The sequence below is a fragment of the Tetrao urogallus genome, assembly GCF_951394365.1.
Source record: "Tetrao urogallus genome assembly, chromosome: Z".
Lineage (NCBI taxonomy): Eukaryota > Metazoa > Chordata > Aves > Galliformes > Phasianidae > Tetrao > Tetrao urogallus.
Window position 1 is genome coordinate 66,603,586 of NC_136816.1, and position 19,060 is coordinate 66,622,645.

At 42.6% G+C, this 19,060-nt stretch overlaps 1 protein-coding gene across 1 annotated transcript in view; it reads right to left on the reverse strand.

Moving 5' to 3' along the window:
- UNC13B (unc-13 homolog B) overlaps nt 1-16,597 on the reverse strand; it is a gene marked incomplete at both ends in the record, with an annotated part of 204,421 nt that extends 187,824 nt beyond the window's left edge. Inside the window, one exon of the mRNA XM_079548344.1 lies at nt 16,576-16,597. Coding sequence (XP_079404470.1) covers nt 16,576-16,597 — 22 coding nt within the window. The remainder of the gene's footprint in view (nt 1-16,575) is intronic.
- Between the last annotated feature and the right edge of the window lie 2,463 nt (nt 16,598-19,060).

Here is a 19,060-nt window from a genome sequence, read left to right on the forward strand (position 1 = left end):
TTCAAACAAAACTCAACTCCCACTAGCAAAAGCAGCCTTCTATTACAAGACCATACTTCCCCAAAAGATATTTCCTGCAAAAGAAAGGTGACAATTCAGCTTATTTTCTACAGTTGTTTAATACAGTAGGCAGTTAATATATGTAGGCTTCTAACTCTCAATGACAAAATTGACTCAGACAGTTGGAGAGACACCTGGATCTTACTTACAGGTTAATCTGTTACCAGATTTGGTTTGACACACTGACTTAACAACACAGGGTTTTGTGCCCATAAACTGTAAAGTTTCATATGCACTCTTGCTTGTTGCTTAGCTCAAGAACTCACCTACCTGAAATACTCCTTGAACAATCTCAGCAACAGAAATTCAAAAACATGGAAGGCATTTCTAGAAACGTATCAAAGAACAGCAATTTATATATATATATATACACACACACACACACACATATACACACAAAAAATACATGCTACATGCTGAGGCAATTGCAATTGTGAATGAAGAGTTAAGATAAAAGTAAAACCAATACTTCAATTAAAAAAAAAAAAGCCAAAAAAAAAAAAACAACCTTGAGATCAAAAGCATCTAACTGGAATAACAGGGAAAATGAAATGAAAACTATGCATGTAACTTGTAGAAAGCAGCTGTGACAACTATCAAAACGTTTAACTAAAAGGTCTGCAATCTGCAAGTGATTCCTTCCCACACATGAAAACAGACATCAGACTGCTCTGCTAGGATCCCCACTCCATGCTGCTCAGCAAAACTACTGAGCTGCTGGGTTGTTTTGCTACTTGTTTAGAAGATATTTTAAGTGGAGCAACTGGTCCTGGACAAGTTCACAGAAAGGAAGAAAGGAGTAATAAAATAGCAAACGCCAAGACTAAAAAGCTAGCACAGAGCAGGATCTGCACCAGTAAACTATGACCAACATACCATGACCACTAAGGACAAAAGCCAGTCTGCTTCAAGTATTCAAAAGACTGATGTATTTTAAAAATATGCTTATCATTTTACCCAATAAATCCCCGAGGATCTTACCAACAAAATGCTTAAAACGCTGACAAGCTCTTTTGTAAACCATAGCTTAAATAATTTTTGCATTGTGCATTAGTATTTAGTGAAACTCCTGCTTTGCAGCAAGGAAGCTGCAAGAAGTTGACTTACAGCTGACCTCAGAATGAGCTTCCTGAAAGTCAGAAGGAAGCATTCAATTGATTTCAGATAAACAGCAGCTGAAAGGAGCTTGACAACATTGTTTCTCCTATCTACCTAAAAAGCAAGTACTCAGGAGCCACAAAAAGACTGGAGACAGATGGCAGGAAGCAGAGAAGAAAGTAGAGGATGCAATTCTTGAACTTTACAGCACCCCTAAGAGATCAGTGCTGCTGGTGAATCCAACGCTTCAACAATCTACAAAATATCTTCCAGTTTTCACATGAAATGCAGTTAGAAACAAAAAAGGTGTAGAAGCTTCCAGTTCTAGGCTGCTGGTGTAGTTGTGCTATTATGCAGGAGAGGGGAGGAGGCAAAAACTTAAGAGGAATTCCCAAAGTCAGGTGAAACAGGTCACTGCTGAACTCTTCCACAATACAGGGCTACCCATCTCCTTTTCTCCTGCCAGTATGGTCCCACTGTTCAGCTGGTAGACCATCAGGCACAGGAGACTTCCTCACCAAGCAGCAATAAGACCAACAGCAGAGCCTCAAGTCACCATTCACATAAGAAGAACCATAAGCCATCTTCTGTCGGTTGTGGGAACTGCTGCAGTGACAGCTTCATGGTGCCCAGGCAAAAGATCTTCCCACTAGAAACACATCTCATTACCCATTTCTAAAGGCTGGTCAAAAACCAGTTTTCAGGTTTCCTGAAAATTTCCAGTAAGATACAGGTTTCCAGTTTTCATCATCTTCTGTGATGGAGAGACAGATCCACAACAGTTTTGCCAAGTTTAAACACTGCTCTCCTGAGAACCCTTTACATCATCACTCACCTCTCCAGCTTCTCTGACAATAACAGTCATCTCAGTGCAGGCTGACAAACTAATTCTAGCAAGTGGAGAGAGACCATACTCAGATGCTTAGTTAGAAGTGTGCTTTACAGCTCCAGACTCTGAGGGGGTTCCAAGCAGGGTTCAGTCCCTTACTGCTGCAGTCCCTGTTTCTCTGGAGTGGGTACACACACACACACTGGTTGGCTGTGTAATCCCTCCTAGTTTTGGGCAGGCTTAGCATCACCTCTGACTGGATCATTTGTGTTTTCTTCAAGAATAGAGAAAACACACACCAAAGTTTTGTTACGTCACAATTAACAAATCGAGATGTTTTTGTCCAATGTTTGCCTGGGGTAGAGAAAGAAGCAAAGGATGGTGATCAAGAAACATTTGATCCTATTTTTGCAAGCAGACATATTCTGAACAAGACAGCAACAGAGGGTATAGCCAACACCTCTGATTCTGTACAGATGTAACGTCCAAACACTAAAGCCAGCTGCTGAAAACCACAGCTAGGTGAAATCCTCTATCATTTATTTCTTCCTTCCTTGGCCAACCAACACACATGCACGTTGCAGAAGATTCCCTGGAGTTTCTGCTCAGCAGCTGCTTTGAACTGAGCAGTGAGGACAGGAACAAAATCTCTTACTCAAAGCACAGAGATTATGGAGAGGTTAATCCTCCTGACGCTGGCAACACAGACAGCTCTGTCAGGTGACCTGGTTCCCCGACAAAGAGATGAATTAAACAGGAATCCGAGCTGCCTCCTCTCTCCAGTATTCTGCTGCAGCTAGTATTTTATTTTATTAGTTAAAAACAAACAAACAAACACCCTATGCAAAATACTAGAGTTAGTTATTCAGTGTGCGACTCTTCCTTAGAAGACAAACTGTCGAATCGTGCTTCATTTCTTTTGCTATAAGGAGTTATTTGCAGGTTACAGATTTCCCTTGAACATTTCATAGTTTATGATCAGAAGAGACAGCAGGCCTACTCCTGTATCTGTGCCTAATTAGGAAAAAGAAAAGAAGAATTCATCAAGCCTTTCAAAATTTACAGATAAAGATAAATACAGAGCAAGGAAGAAAGAAGGTCTGCAAATTTTCAGTAGCATAACTTACTCTTCATTCAAGCTCTGTGAGATTAAGAAATGCGATTTCTTACATTAGTGGAAGTGCCTGAGCTGATAAAGTGAACAAAACCTGCACTGTTTAATTTTACATAAAACAGACCTTAACTCATGTATGCCGGTAGCTGCCAAAAACTAAGGAAATGCATAAAATGAAAGCCATAACCTTGCACCAGCAGGCAAGAAGACGTAACATTTCAAATCTGATAGAAGCCACTTTGAGTTGATAGAACAATTTTGCTGACAAACAAGGAGTTCAACTAGTTTAGAACTAATTCAGAAATGTTTGCAGTATTTTTTTTTTTCAAATGAATTTCACTTCTCTTCAGATTAATTTCTTCCAAGACAAAGCATGCGCAGCAGCTGCTCAGTCATGCACACGTAAAGACCACTTAAGTGTCTTGCTGGAGTTACTAGATCAAATGACACCACCTGGTCACAGCAACCTAACAGCTACAAGAAGACACAAGTATTCTGTCTGGTGCCAAAGAAGAAAAAATAGGAATTACAGATAGAATATCATAACTTGCATTCAGCATTCATTTCTTAAGGCTAGAGTGTCATCTGCACAGATTCCTGAATGACTTTTGCTTCTATGCTTCCTTGTCAGATTTAGATTAAACCAGAAACACCCTGGAAAAGAGGCTGCTGACTAACCACATCAGAAGGGAATGCCACCTCAGCAAGGCCTCAGCACCTTCTGGTACTTTCAACTTCAGGTTCAGGATGGCAAGCAAGCAATGAACAGAACACAGCTACTTGCAAAGCCCAACTGAACACAAGCCTACCAGGATAGTAACATGTATCTGTTCAATTCTGAAGTTTAGCACACTTGTTAGAAGAGATACTGAATGCAATAGTGTGTATCCCAGGGGAATTCAGAGTTTTTTTGGTTTGGGTTTTTTTTTCGTTTTGTTTTGTTTTGTTTCCAGTAAAAACATTCCACCATACTGCACTGCAACAGATAAACAGTTTTTCACAGGAAAAACAGCACCTGTATTCTCCAGAAACAAATAATGGAGAAGAATTAGTCTATCTGAAAAACAATTTTAGTAAAGATGTTAAAACTGTCTTACTTATTTTACTGCTTTGGTTCACAAACATACAAAAACCTAATACAGAGAAGACAGAAATAAGCTGACTGCAAGCACTAACAACAAGCAGAAGAAATCCTAAGGATATCAGCTACAGCACAACCAAACGAGATTCCCACCCTGGGATGAGGGATTTAGCAGAATACTGCTTGAGGAGGAACTCTGTGTAAGCCTAACTTTACTCTTGGCATTCACAGACTGCTTACACAACACTGGTCCCCGGACAACAAGGACAAATTGCAGAGGTAGGACAGACAGTCTCACCAACTTTCAGGATTTCTTTTGTTCTGCTTCAGGCGTTGGGACGTTGATCACTTTTTATATTCCCTAGAAGGCAGCTGAAAAGGACATTTTAAGTTGAGGTTGTAAAGACAGAGTGTTTCCCAAAATTCAGCTAGGGACTGATACTGAAACAAGCACAGGATTTTACCTCCACCTGGGAGCAGAAGCTGAACATCCGCTCCCCATGGCAGTACTGCAGTACTGGAAGGAGCCGTGTCTCCTCAACACCGTAGCCTCCACCTGCCAAGATTTTTGATTCAACACTGCAAGTATAGAGAACTGAACCATAACAAGAGTTGCTATTGACAAAGATTATGCCCAAAATAGTTCTCTTGAAACCTCTGTGGTCTGCATATATTTTGGCCCCCATAAATATTATACTGAAATTCCGTAGGCTAAATGCAATTAGTATTGAAATTGTTAACTAAAATGAACAGCCTTTGGTAATAACTTAGTGTGAGCAAATCTTCCTCTAAGCAGTTTGTTGTATTATTATTACAACTGAGCAGTTGTCAGAGCAATAATTCACATCACAGTGAACTTAGTGCTGTGAGGATCACAAAACTGGAGCAGCCTTTAGAGTCACCATATCTAGTATTTGTTCTCACAAGGATCTGAGCTGCAGAATCACAGAATGCTTGGGCTGGAAAAGACCTCAAAGTCCATCCATTCCCAGCCCAAGCTCTCTGGGCAGTGGTGCCTGGGCATCACCACGCTCTGAGTCAAGAATTTTCTCCTATCCTATTTTAGTTAAAACCAATCCCCCTTGTTCTATCACTATCAGACCAAGAAAAATTCAGTCTTTCTCCTTCTAAGGACTGGAACACTACAAGAAGTCCCACCAAAGCCTTCTTTTCTCCAGAGCTGAACAAGAACAGTTCTCTTAGCCTTTCTTCGTAAGAAAGGTGCTTTCTTTAATTATCTGATGTTTTTTTTCTGGAAATAAGTCCTAGATCTCACCAGCACCTGTTTATCAGTTGGAAAATGTCACAATGTCCTTGTCTTCTCACCACAGATACTGAAAGGAAGAGAGAGTCAGTCACGTTTACTTCAACCCTCTCTGTTTAGTCCCACCCGAGCTCATGTTTTCCAAACAGGTCCGGCCAGTGCAAAGCACAGCACTCATGGACACATTACCTTTACCTTTGTACCTCCCTCTCTGCTCAGAATGCTTCCCTCAGCATATACTGTCTCACCTTTTCCAATACAGCACTGAGACAGAAGAACTCCTCAGCACTTCTCCTTCCACTAAGCTCCCTGTTTTTCAGAAATTCTTCTCATTTGCCTTTAAACTCATAACTCTACTTACTATCAGCTCATTTTCATTATGGCTGTCCTTGGGGTCATTTAATCCTTCACATTATACTTACTTACTTCCGAATCAATTATGCCAATAGGACTCAGCTTTAAAACACATCTGACACACTCACGTTTCTACTTTCCTTGCCATACCACAAGCAGAAGACATCTCTCTGCTTCTCCCACTGACCATTTCAATGCCACTAGCCTCTGCTACGACCAGTTCCCACCCAACTTTACATTTCTTCTGCCAGTTCCAGATTTCCTCAAAAACAAACATCAGCTACGGACAGGTGTTTGTTTCATCCACAAACAAGAGGCTGGCTCAGCACAACCTGCCACTTGCAAACCTATACTCCATTTATATCCAGTTACTTTCCACGCTGCTTACATCCATCTAAAAAGCTTTTATTACATATCTTTAAATTTGATTTTAAAACTCACAGTATCACAGCCTCCCCTGCTTTAGAGGTTAAGATGCATCTGCAGCCCACAATCATCCCTTATCTCCTTTTCTGTCTGCTCTCTTGCAGAAACCACCTATCTTGTTCTCCAATTAGGTGATGTCACTGTGGCTTACAGCAATAAGCTTCCACTACCAGACTTCAGATTTCAAGTGTTGTATATTTCAGTACTCTAAGCCAGAGTTCACCTAACTCAAATTCATAAAGTGTTGAAGTTTTGCCATCACTTGTACATCTGTATATCATTTTCAATGATATCCTTATAAGAACAACTGGTGCAGCTCAGGAATCATACCTACTGTACCTTCCTTCTGCACCTTGATCCTGTGCGCAGTGCTTTCCTGCTTCTCATTTTCGTATGACTAAAGCACATGATGTTATCTGATTTAATATGCTATAGAAGAGCTCATCTCTTCTGCTGAGTCGGAAGCCCCTGCCTTAATCCCTGGACTTCCTGATCCTCAAGATACACCTTCCTTTACAAACTGATTGTTTCTGCTCACCGAAGTTCTGTGCTTGTGCACTGTACCCTGACACAGTGACCAGGTGAATCACCAGCTCTAGGGCCACCTTCCGGGTGGAGCCTTTCTTTGTTATTTGAGATGTTAATATTTGTCCCTGTAGCTTCACAGATTTCCATGCCCTCCTCTGTAATCAAGCTCTTGACTTCACCAAAAAGCTTCTCAAGGTGTTTCACAGCTGCTGGTCTAAGTTAAATCCTGGTCACTCAAACCAAGTTCGATTTTACGCCCAGCTCCAGCATCCTTTGCACTTCTTAAAGCCTCACCTACAATGAACTGTACTGATCTTGTGGCTTCAGTCACTTCTTGACAATGAATAGGCCTGACGACACAGCTCCCTTACCCAGCCATTACCAGCAGCATTTGTCCTCTGGTGTGGAACATTAGTCTGCCACAGTAACAATGCCCAGGAACACTCCTCTGTAAACATATTATGAGATTTCTAGCCACATTTAAATCCTGGACTACATGCAGTAGATCTCTAGTGCTATCACAGCAAAATCTCTTATCAGCTCTTCCCAAAGTAATTTCAGCCCAGCTGGTTCTCTTTTATCCACGCTAATGCAGCTTTGCAATTCTGCATCACTAACACTGTGAAATACTGCCAGTCACCTTTGTTCCTCTCTTCCCAGAGCAGGGCATCTCCTCCAGCATCTCCAGGAAAACTGCTAATAAAACACTTCTCACTGTTTACTTTCTATAAATTTACATAATTAAACCACTTGTTTCTAAAAACTATGTCATCCTTATTTTGTCTCCAGCACCACCAGCTCTTCCCTGAAAAAATGAAATGTAAGCCTCTACAAGCACACACAGGGTTAACTCACATATTCACACTTTGGTCACATGCTGCTCCGCTCCAATGGAGCTTGAACACATCTCCGTATCTTTCACTGAGTGGCAGATGCAGAATGGTAACTACAGACCAGGTTCACAACATAAGCTTTGTTGCTAGTGCTCCGCTAAACCACACTCTTCGTTCCTAGCAAAACGTAACAAAACACTGATGTAAAATACCAGTCTGACAGGTTGTGGCAAGTCTTGATCTCGTTTCAAGAAATGAAAAATGTGTATGTTCCTCATTACAGTCCGATTAGCCGAGTACTTCCATTCAAGTGGTAGGCATCACCTAATTCCCTTTTTACCAATTTTTACAGTACTGAAGAAGTTTGACAAGAGGGTGGAATTTCATCACAGCTCAATCCAGTCTGAGCAAAGACACCTCAACTTCTGTGGCTGTGATGGTAAAGCTAAGCAACCTGTGTAGGCTGAAAAGCACACATTTGTTGTGTATGATGACAAGCAACATAAGGCTACCTAGAACCGCAGTAAATCCTTCAGCAAATTTAATTCAGAATCGCTTTTTTTCCTGAAAGACTACAGGTTGTTAGATTGAAAAAAATCTACGTCCTACAGAGGGTCATATTAGATTACTACAACAATCCATTCAGGACCTGTAACTATAGTGCTTCTAAGCAGTCAATCTCCTCAAAAATCTGCTATTAAAATGGAGAATACACAGACTCTACTTACTTAATTTGATATGTGAAAATCTAATAAAATTTTGCAGACACAGCGAGTTATAATGGGCAGGAAAAGCTGAAAGAAAATCACTGTCTCGTATCCCTTTTCTCCTTCCCAACAACCCCATACTTACACTACCTGCCAGACTCATACAGCATACAACATCTTTAGGTCCAAACGATATGTAAGTCTGGCACATATGTGAACTAGGAAAGAATTAATTTATTTCATAAAATAACAAGAGCTTACTAGTCCATGAGACATTATTTCAGCTTTGGTGGTATTATAATTACCACACCCTGAAACAAAGGCAGTTTTAATTTCCTAGAAGATTTTTAAGAAGCACCAAAGGAAGTGCACCTTTCCAAGAGGACACTGAAGAATAAAGCGTGATGGAGAACAGCTCGAGAAAGTGGGGAAGTGAACAAAACTGGAATGACACAATTTTCTAAAATGCACATAGCTGTTAACTCAGCAGTCAAGCTCCTTCCTCACCCTAAGCTGATAAGCTATCTTGGCATCATCTCAGGTAGTGTCTGATACTCCTGCCATTGTAGGAAAACAGTTATCAAAAATGTCCAGGATAGCAGTTTCCAGATCTCTGGTGGCCTGCAGTTATAACACACCACAGGGACTGCAGTCATTGGAACAGAAGACTGTGGAGAATCACCACAGGCACTCGAAGTCCATATTCTCTGGCTATTTCCCAAAAACAGGTTCTGAGGTTTATGAAAACCCTCAAGAAAAGCAGGTATTCCTGAAGGATTTCCTTCTGGAAATGTAAGTATCTCTACATTCGTATATATTTTATATTCATTCCTCCTAAACTACATGCACCAAGCAGATTTTTTCAGTGTATATTACAGTTTAGGTGAAATTTGTCCCAAAGTCTCTTCATATGCAGCCTTTCCATCACCACCTGACCACATGAAACTTTGTTGTATCATTCAAAAATAATTCTGAACAATTAAAAAAAAAAATACACCTGAAAGAGGTCATTTTGTGCAGCAGTTTTTGAATAAACTAGTCAAGGATTTGCTGAAGAACTGCCTTAAAGTGACCTCGGGATACTCAAGATGCCCATGTTCAATGCAAGGTAAAATAAAACACACAGCTCCTGATGCTTGAAGTTTACAGTGCTCTCTAATCATGATCAGGTATGTAGTGATACGGAAAAAAAGAAAGAAAACGCCCGTGGTGAAAAGCTGCTGCAATCAAAGCATCATCTCCATTGCTCCTAACAGAGGTTCACATTCATGAGAACTATGGCAACTCAAACACAGGCAGCCAGGGAAAAATCACAGGAAGGTTTAGAACACAACCACTAACAACACATGACGCTCCAAGTCATGATCCAGCTGCAGAAGTTCACACTATGCACACTGCAGCATCAGCTACCCAGCCTGAATGCCTGCGCCACAGTGCTGGCTCAAAAGCTTTACAGAAAGAAGGGTTTTGTGGGCTTAGCTCCAGACACTTTCCTCACGAGAGGACTGCCAAGACAGCAGTTGGTTGGCTACATAAGTCATACTTCACCTGGACAAAAGAGCTACTCAAGATGTCCTTTAGCATATAATTTATTTATTTTAATGATGCATCTTAAGCTGAATATTATTATGACACTGATGTCAGCTGAGAGAACAAGCAGTGGGTGCACCAATGTTCAGAAGTGCTATTCTGTAATTCCTGCGTATGAAATCATCATGTCTCCCTGCTGAAAATGCTGGAGTCTCCTTAGAGCAGCATTTGGCCGTAAAGAATTAAGAGGGTTAAGACACAGGAGCTTTAAGTAATAAGGTTAAAACCAGTATTCCTTAAAGGGACACGCTCAAGGCGGGAAGCCAAACTTCTTTTAAAACTCAGCAACAGTTTTAGGCTAGAGATTATCTGGGGGAAGACACCTTCTCTTATCCCTCATTAGATATTCCCTTCTAGTCAATTCACTTTCCATTCATAGGGATGTTCAGCTGCAAGGAAGAGGATCGTGGGTCTTTGGTCAGCACAAAGTTGTTCAAAGACCACATTATATTTTACAACTCCAAATGATCCATTCCTCAGATACAGGCAGGCAAAAATGGAAAAAAACAAAATTCCTAACAGTTTTTAACTCATGCAGCCCTGGCAAGCAATGACAAAACATTCACATACTCAAGCACAGACATCAAAAGTATACTCTGCAAACAACAGGGGTGAGGAATATACACCCAGCAACATTTCAATTTAATTTTCCTTCAGAATAGAACTTCAGTAAGCTCAAGGTCTCCAACACAGTCTTGCATGTGAAACTCAAGCATCCAACTCCCTTCCAGTTCTTTCCAAATCTTTAACTCTCCTGACAAAAGGATGAGCTTATGAACATTCAAGACCAGCATGCTACAGAGAACTAAAACCAAAGCACAACTTTCACCTGTCAGCATTTCCTTTCATTTGAGATATCCTCACCAAGCTGACAGAGACAACACAAACCTGCCATTACCACCCTCAAGTTCCTTGCCACCTCCTATAGCAGAAGGGAAAGAATTCACATCATAACATACTGCTTAAATAGTTCAACCAGCACCAGTCAAAACTGCCCCAAGCCTGGGGAAAGGCAAGGCATCTGTGTGATCAGGTACTTCGCAGTCCATCTGCTAAGTGAACACAGCAATCAAAGAAAACAGTAAAAATCAGGAAGTTTAGATAGCTAGCGTCCAGACATCAGTGACATTTGCTTTAAAGACATTCAGAAAGACTAGAAAAAAGTTTCTAAGCAGACTGGAGTGCCACAGCCCAGGTGAAGTTAGAGCACACTTACGAGAGGACAGGTGCCTACAGGTCACCGAGCACACCAGGACGTCTGTGAAAACAGCTAGCAATGTGTAAGGAGTTAAGGATCTGAAAAAAATGACAACTACCAACCAACACTGATTTGGAATTCACCTAAACTACACAGACACATCATGCACAGCTTACTGAGATGTACAGCTGACTGGCGCAGGGCATTGTCACAGAAGTGACAAACGCCGTCATATCGTGGTTAGTCTCTTGAGGGGACGAGTCATTCTCAGTGGGGTTGCCCGTATTTGGGCAAAATTCCTCCTAATACCAACACTTTTACTGCTAGATCGACCACTTGCCATTTACGAAAAAGGCACAGAAGCTGCTGAAGAGACAAACAACAAAAAAGCAATGAAAAGCAACACTGTGCACGCCAAGTGTAAAAGGTCCAAGACAAAAGAAAGTCCCTCTGATATCCTGCTAAATTTGAACACTCAGACAACATCCATCTAACAGGAACTTGTATCGTGGTGAGCATCTGCCAAGTGCTACATGTCACAGCAAACAAACAAAACTTTATTCCAGCAGAGTCCTTGGCAGAGGTGCCTAATGCATATGGAGGTAAGCAAAAAGGAAAGGAGCAGATTTCACTTCTCCATTACAGGACAATGAGATCAACACACCAATATAAAATCGATTTTTCATTTCTATAGGAACTTTAGTAGCATGAATAAAGGCTGCAAAAACAAAAAAAATCAAATTCAAACTGCAGAAAAACACTCAGAATGTGTTCTGAAGTCTGCAGTTCATCTAACAAGAAGCAAAGTGCTTTCACACACTTCCTCACAAAGAAAACACCAGGTATCAGCAGGCTTCAATCTACCAAAGTGAAAGCAAAGGAAGTTCCACACACCCTCACAGCAGTTCCCAATCTGTTTGCAAGTCCATGCAATGAAATCTCTGTATGAAAAAAAAAAAAAAAAAAGTTATTATATATAGATCACTGTGGTTGAAGATCTTTTGGAAGAGCAATGAGAACAGCTTTCACTGAACAGAAAAAGTAGTTTCCAAATATTGAGAAAATTTGGTAACAAGGCATAGAATAAAAATGAAAGGGAGGAAGGTTTCAAAACAAAGTAATAAAAAGATCATTTGCCATCACTGCCATCAGACATATGTACTTCATGTGCCTCCAAGTCAAATATTTAAGGTAAGGTCCTGAGTTTAAAAAAAAAATTTGCTTGGATTTCACGTGATACGGTGTAAATTGCAATTAGCTCCTAGGCTACAGTTCATAATGAGGAACTTAGATCATTTCCTTATTAATAAATTCACTGTTTGTTACATAATAAAACAGAATGTTAAGAGACTTCAATAAGTTTGAACTGGCAGATCCCAAACTGAAAGAATCAACTGAGAGGACACCAAGTGAGCAAAATGAAAGATGCTAGTCAATTTCAGGAAGCACCTCTGTGTGCTTCTTTTATCCACTGAAAATCAGTGAGGATTTTCAAGTATCTCTTTGTTAAAACTTTGCAGTAACAGTACCGAGAACAGAAAAATGAACCACCGCCTTTCCATCGCAAACCAAACACAGCTTGTCAGTTTTAACTATGCTTAAGAACAGAAGAAGCTGGAAAGCTTTACAATTATCTCTCTAATTAAGCTACCAATTGCACGTGTCAGCTCTCCAAACCCCAAACTTATGACCCAACATAATTAGGCTCCTTTAAGAGAAAAGATTCCTCAGCATTATCATCCAGATTTATAACACATTTCATTTTGTTCCAACATACATACACTGGTAGCTTTCTGACTAATTACAGCTAAAGAAAACCAGTCTGTAATACTTATTCATCAAGCAATGTTCCATTAATACCTGCATTTCTGCTACCGCTTTCAGAACCCAAAATCCCACTCTCATATTTTCCATTTTTATCCACCCCAAAACGGGCAGATTTTTGTTTTCTTTTGTTTTTTTCCCCCAATTCTGCAGCCATTTCAGAATACGGTCACCATACAGTTGTAGAACTGCCCTCTGCTTAGAATACTAAGCTATTCTGACTAAGCCAAAGAAGTCACTGGACAAGCAAGTTTTGCAGCAATTCAGAACAGCAACAACAAAGTAGTTTGCAAAAAATAAACCAACAAAAATTTAAAAAAAATAATTAAAAAGGTGCCTAACTTCAAGAGAGCGCCATTTCATGTAACAGTCGACAACTTGAAGCAGCAGAGAGCAGGACGAGAACAGATCCCCACACCGAAGCTCCTGCACGCCTCAGGTAGCTGCACCTCACAGAGATGCTGCAGATGGGGCCCCGAGACAACAAAAGCACTGCCCCACCGTAGGGCTAAGCTACACAGTAGGTGTGGGGACAACAGAAGACCTCCACTGCCAATATCCTTGGAAAAGCAAAGAAGTAGAGCATTTCAGACAAACAGATGATGTATGACACAAATCTACACAAATTTTATGACAGTTACCAGATGGATAGCTAGGGAGACAAAGGGATTAAGGATACAGTGGGAGCTGTCACAAAGCAGAGGGGTGGAAAACAAGAAGAAAAACATCGCTGAGTGGTAAGAAGTCATGCCACTGTCTCGAGACACCAAGAGCTGGGGGGCAAGCGAAAGGCTGGGAAGGAGCTGATGACAGAGCACTCGTAACCACATGATCCGGCTTTGGCAGCGCCCTCGCTTGGAATGACCCTTACGAGCTGCGCTGAGATGGCAGGTACCTCCATCTGTAAACTGGCAGACAGGAAAGATCAGAAGAAAAAATGAACAAAGTTAAGATCCAAGAAAAAAAAAAAAAAAAAAAAAAAAAAAATCAAGACTTCCAAAACAAGGCCAGGAGAGCTAACAATGCAAGACTGACATGAAAAAATTAAACTGCTTCACTGCGACTACTTTTATTTAGTACCTGCTATTTTAACAAACACAATACTAAACACAAACTAGTAAAGAGAACTGTGCCAAGAGAAGATTATCAGACATAATCCAGGCACAGCTGCTCTGAACTGGAGTATATGCAATCTCTTCTGGGGTAGAATCAAAATATGAAGAAGTGTGCTGTAAATCAGTCACATACAGTTCAGCTTTTTTTTTTTTTTTTTTTTTCCCTTTTGCTCCTTGACTTTCACCCTCTGCATCTTTCAAGATTACTCCTCCAAGGGAGTCCCTTAGGTTACTCCTGGAACAGCCTGTGCCACTGGCTCACTTCACACACACTCTGCCTGCAGGTGAGCCCGGCTCAGAGTTCTGCTGCACTCAGACTTCCTGCCAAGTACCTCTGTGACAGACACAGTGCAAAGCTTCTGAGAAAACACCTGATTCAATCTCTGAGAAGAAGTAGTGAAAGAAATGTGTCACCTAAAATAAGATCAAGAAGCCATGAATGTCAGCTGCTCCTCCAGAAAGAAACACAGAACTCCAATCTATTTATGTGCACTGTCTTAGATTATCCATTCATTAAAATATCATTAAAGCACATAATTCAAAGGGGAGGAGGGGGAAATAAGTGAATTACAACACGTTCGGGCTGCTAGGCTTCTTGTTACACTGCCACTTAAGGTTTTTTCCACATTTCTGTTATCTGTTAAAATGCAATTCAGACGCAATTAACAGTGTCCTAATCACCTACATTTCCTTCACAGGTTTCTGGTTGTCTTTCTTTTTTAAACTCAGGTCTACAGCATCCAAATCCAAGTCACTATACAAACCTATGCATGTACCTTTCTTAATCGAAACAGAAGTGGCTTTTTTTTTTTTTCTTTCCCCTCAATAGAGCTCTCTCCTGCTTGCTCCTAAAGTTGCTGTTTTATTTCATCTCCCGGTACCTAATTTGTTTTTTCAAGTGCTCCACAGCAGTATATCACCATTTTACATATCACGGTTCATAGATGCGAGATCTCATCAGCTCATTCTTTCAGCCACGACCACTAAAAAAAAAAAAAGTGTTCAGAAAATGGAATGTATCCTGCATCCTTCTGGTCAACCTGCCTAGTGCCATCTAAACTGCTGCCAGTATGATCTACCACCTTAGCACAGCAGGTGGATATGAAAGACAACTTTCACAGCTCCCTATCACTTACAGTCACAGCTATCTCAGGTGTCTTTAGATCTTCACACCTGAGCAGAAATAAGACAATCACAGAAATCAGTTCCAGGCTGCTGAAACGCTTTTGTCCCAAAGGCTCTATGAAAATACAAAGAACAGCCTGAGGCGGCAGAACTGCTTCAGTAAATGCAACATACAGTTGGTGTTGTTGTAGTGTATTATCCATTCATTACCGTTACTGTTACTATGACATTAGTAGATGAGTATAAATACACCTTTAACACAAGAGGCAGACTTTTTCAAAGGACAGCCCGAAAGCATTTTGGTGAAAAATCACCAAAAAGAATGAAAATAAAACAGCCTTGTAATATGTAAGCTCCACTGAGATAATAAGAATCAGCTTCAATTAGGGGATTTGGAGGAAGAGCTTGAAATGGGTAAGCCCACCAGAGATGCTCAGCATGTGCTTCAGAGATCTATGGAACATTTTTAAGACAAGCTTCACACTTACACATATTTCCTAACTCCTCAAAAAGATTTTTTTTTTTTTAAATATCAAGGCTGAAATGCAATTTGAAAACCCTCTCATAAAAGAATAGTGCTCTCCCCAGAACACTGCATGCTGATGATACTCTGGTGTTCAGCACCCGAATGGACTGCTGTCGTTAATCGAGGGACATCAGCAAAAAGAAAGAAAAAGCTCGACTGAGAGCAGCTCACCAGCAAGTGTGTTGGGCCTTTTCTTTTATCATATCTGGCAAGGGAGCTGAGAACATTCAAACAATACTTGTAAGCCGCAGGGCACAGCACGGGGACACCCTACAGAACAGTGACAGCCGCGTCCCCGAACCACGAGTCCTGGCACATGGTTTCCTTCAGGGATTTTACATCTCTGGCGCCAGAGAGCAAGAAGTTGAAACTCAGATAAGGAGCATGCAACCAGCGCTACGATCCGTCCTGCATAAGTGAAAGAGGCCGGGCGGCAAGAGGGCGGTAACAGCGATAGTCTGAAACAAAAACGCACGTCTGAAGCACGCACAGCGCTGTTAAAGCCCCGCAGCTCTCCGCTCAGCGGCTTCCAACGAAGCGCAGCCCGCGCTCAGACACCTGCCCAGGCGCGGAGCCGCGAGCTTCGGCCCTGCCTTCGCGGCTTCCCGCACTTCTCCGCCCCGCGGAGCGGGGAAGCAGCCGACGGCTCGCTGGGACGGCGGGAAGGTGCGAATCGCTCGCTGAGAACAACACAGGAGCCACGCGCAGAAATCAGAGCGCCGCGCTGCCGCTCCCGAGCGGATCCTCAGAGCGCAAACTAACTCGCGCGCAGGTGCTCCGCGGCACGCAGGCTCGGCCTCTCCCCACGGCCGGCCCGACACATCCCCGAGGGGCGAACGGGGCACCGCCACCTGTGCGAACGGCACACGGTGCTCCGACGCCGCCGCGCCGGCCCGCACTCACCTCGCACACACAGGAGCGACATGGTGCCTCCCCGCCGCCGCGCCTCAGCCGCCCCCGGCTCCTCTCATGCCGCCCCGCGGCCGCAGGTCGAGCGGGAGGGCGTGGCGGCGGAGGAGGCAGCGCGGCGAGCGGAGGAGGAGCCGGACCGCCGCGCCGCGCCGCGCCCCGCCGAGGGGAGGCACCGGGCGGGCGGCTCGCCCCGCCGCCATCTCCCGGCGGCCGATAGGGGGCGCCGCCGCCGCTGCCCCGTCGCCGTGGCGAAGGCCCGGGCCCCGCGGCTTCTCCCTTCCTGGGAGCTTTGTCTCTTTTTTCTTTTTCTTCCTCTCTTTCTTTCTTTCCTTCCTTCCTTCTCTTTTTCTTCTCACACCTCTGAGTGGTCTTTCAGTGCTGCTTCATCCCCAGCTATTAATGAGGCTCGCGGTGCGGTGCACTTTTGTTTCCAAACAGAGGGCGCAAAGAGAAACAAAACATTTCTGGCAATGTAACTTAATGGTGTTGGAAATATCAAAAAAATTTATCAGGACGGTATCTCCGATAAAGCAGATGTTATTCGCAATGGCAATGGCAGGCCTCCTGCAAGCAGGGGAGCACCCAGAAAACAGTGTTCAATCTTTTCATGCCCTGTCACCCGACGCTTAATCTCTTTCTCCCCTGGCTCCTCATTGGCTGAGTACTGCAGGTTCACAATCTTCTCAACGCTTCACTAAATGTACAAACACTGGACAAACATAAATCTTCGCTGGCTAAGAGTAAATCTCTAATTAATTAATTAACTTCTGACTCTTACTCCACACTTGGTCATTGTTTCTGGATATCTGCTTGTTCTCCCATGCATAGAGATAAGCTCGGAAGGAGGACAGAGGGGAGTATCTTAATGCCTGCCTGTCACATCCCAACCTTCCCACAGAGCGAGACAGTCTGGCCTTGTGTAGAGGCCCCGGCTGCTTTGATGTCTGATAAATTTGTTTTTGTTTTGCTGGGAGTTTCTCTTCCTAACAGAACAACTCTACAATATATTTTCTAGTCTCTGACACTACACTCACATTGTTTGGGACATTTACCAACTATTACAGTTTTGCAAGAAAGAATTAATCACATGACTCAGCAATTCTGTTTCTAAAACACGCTGCTAACATATACAGTATTCCTACTTTTTACATCAATTATTACAGAATACAAACACATTATGTTCTACTTCTTCAAAACAATTGCCCTTTTTAATATCTAATGCAGAAACAACATTTCATTCCCACAATGGCAAAGTGTAATATAACATTAGTTCTGTGCCTTTAACACTTAGAATAACCCGCAAGCCTATACTGAGGACAGAGGAAAAGTGTCTTGGCTGAGTCCTTCAAAGGCACAACCAAGCTTCCCAAAACTCAGACTGAGACAGAAGAGAATGAGTTCTGCCCTGTGCAACGGAGTGTGTTTTACTGCTTTCACTCCACATAAGTGCATCAGTTACAGAAGTGTGTCAAAATATGTACAGCTTCCCTGGGATACTAAGATGAGCCCTCAAATGTCTTTGTTCTCATAAGTGGCCCTTAGACTGCAAGCTGAATGTGCTCATATGACCAGAAATACTTCCATCCATGGCAGTGTGTTTGGGCACCATGAGCACATGAAGCTGTCAGGGACAGAGCTGAGGTGGATGGAGGGATCTCCTCCTGTCCCGAAGTGACATCTACACTGCTGAGGTGCTCCTGACCCCACAGAGGCTCTGGTTTGCTTATTTACCTCTTACTGAGGTTTAGCAGCAGCAGATTGCGACAGCTCTGGCACACCAACCTCTGCATTGTGACTGTAAATCATCAAAGCTTCCCAGCTGTGAGCTGGGCACAACGCAGGCTTTCCATCTAGCTCCAGGGGATGTCTGAGCTGCACATCTGAAGGTAGGATATCAGATTCTCAGCCTTTCCTCATCTCTGGTGCACCTTTATTTTTCAGTGGAGCCTTACAAGTTTTTGTCAGTGAAAGATTTCTTCAAGGGTTTCCCTGCTGTTCAGACTTCTGGGCCTTCTCGCTCTTGCAGCCAAAGAAAACCCTTGAGGTGCACAGGAGCTACTGTCCACAGTAACCTCACAAGGATTTATTCACAGTAAAGGTGGTCAACTGTTGGAATGGGCTGCCCAGGGAGGTGGGGGAGAATCCATCCCTAGTGGTATTTAAGAGGCGTGTGGACACAGCATTAAGGGACATAGTTAGTGGCAGGTCTCTGTACGTCAGGTTAATGGTTGGACTTGGTGATCTTGAAGCATATTTTCCAACCGAGGTGACTTTATGGCTCTGTGATTCTCTGTCCATCATGACTGTTCTGCTTCTGCTGCTGCTTCCTATTCCTCTGTCTGTCTTAATATAACGAATGAAGTCTTTGGAGCCATGGTTGTCCCCAGTGGCATCACACAGCACTTGTTACAGCAAGCCCCCATTGTTCATACTGCTTACAAATGCTACCATAATACATCAATTACCTCATCAAAAG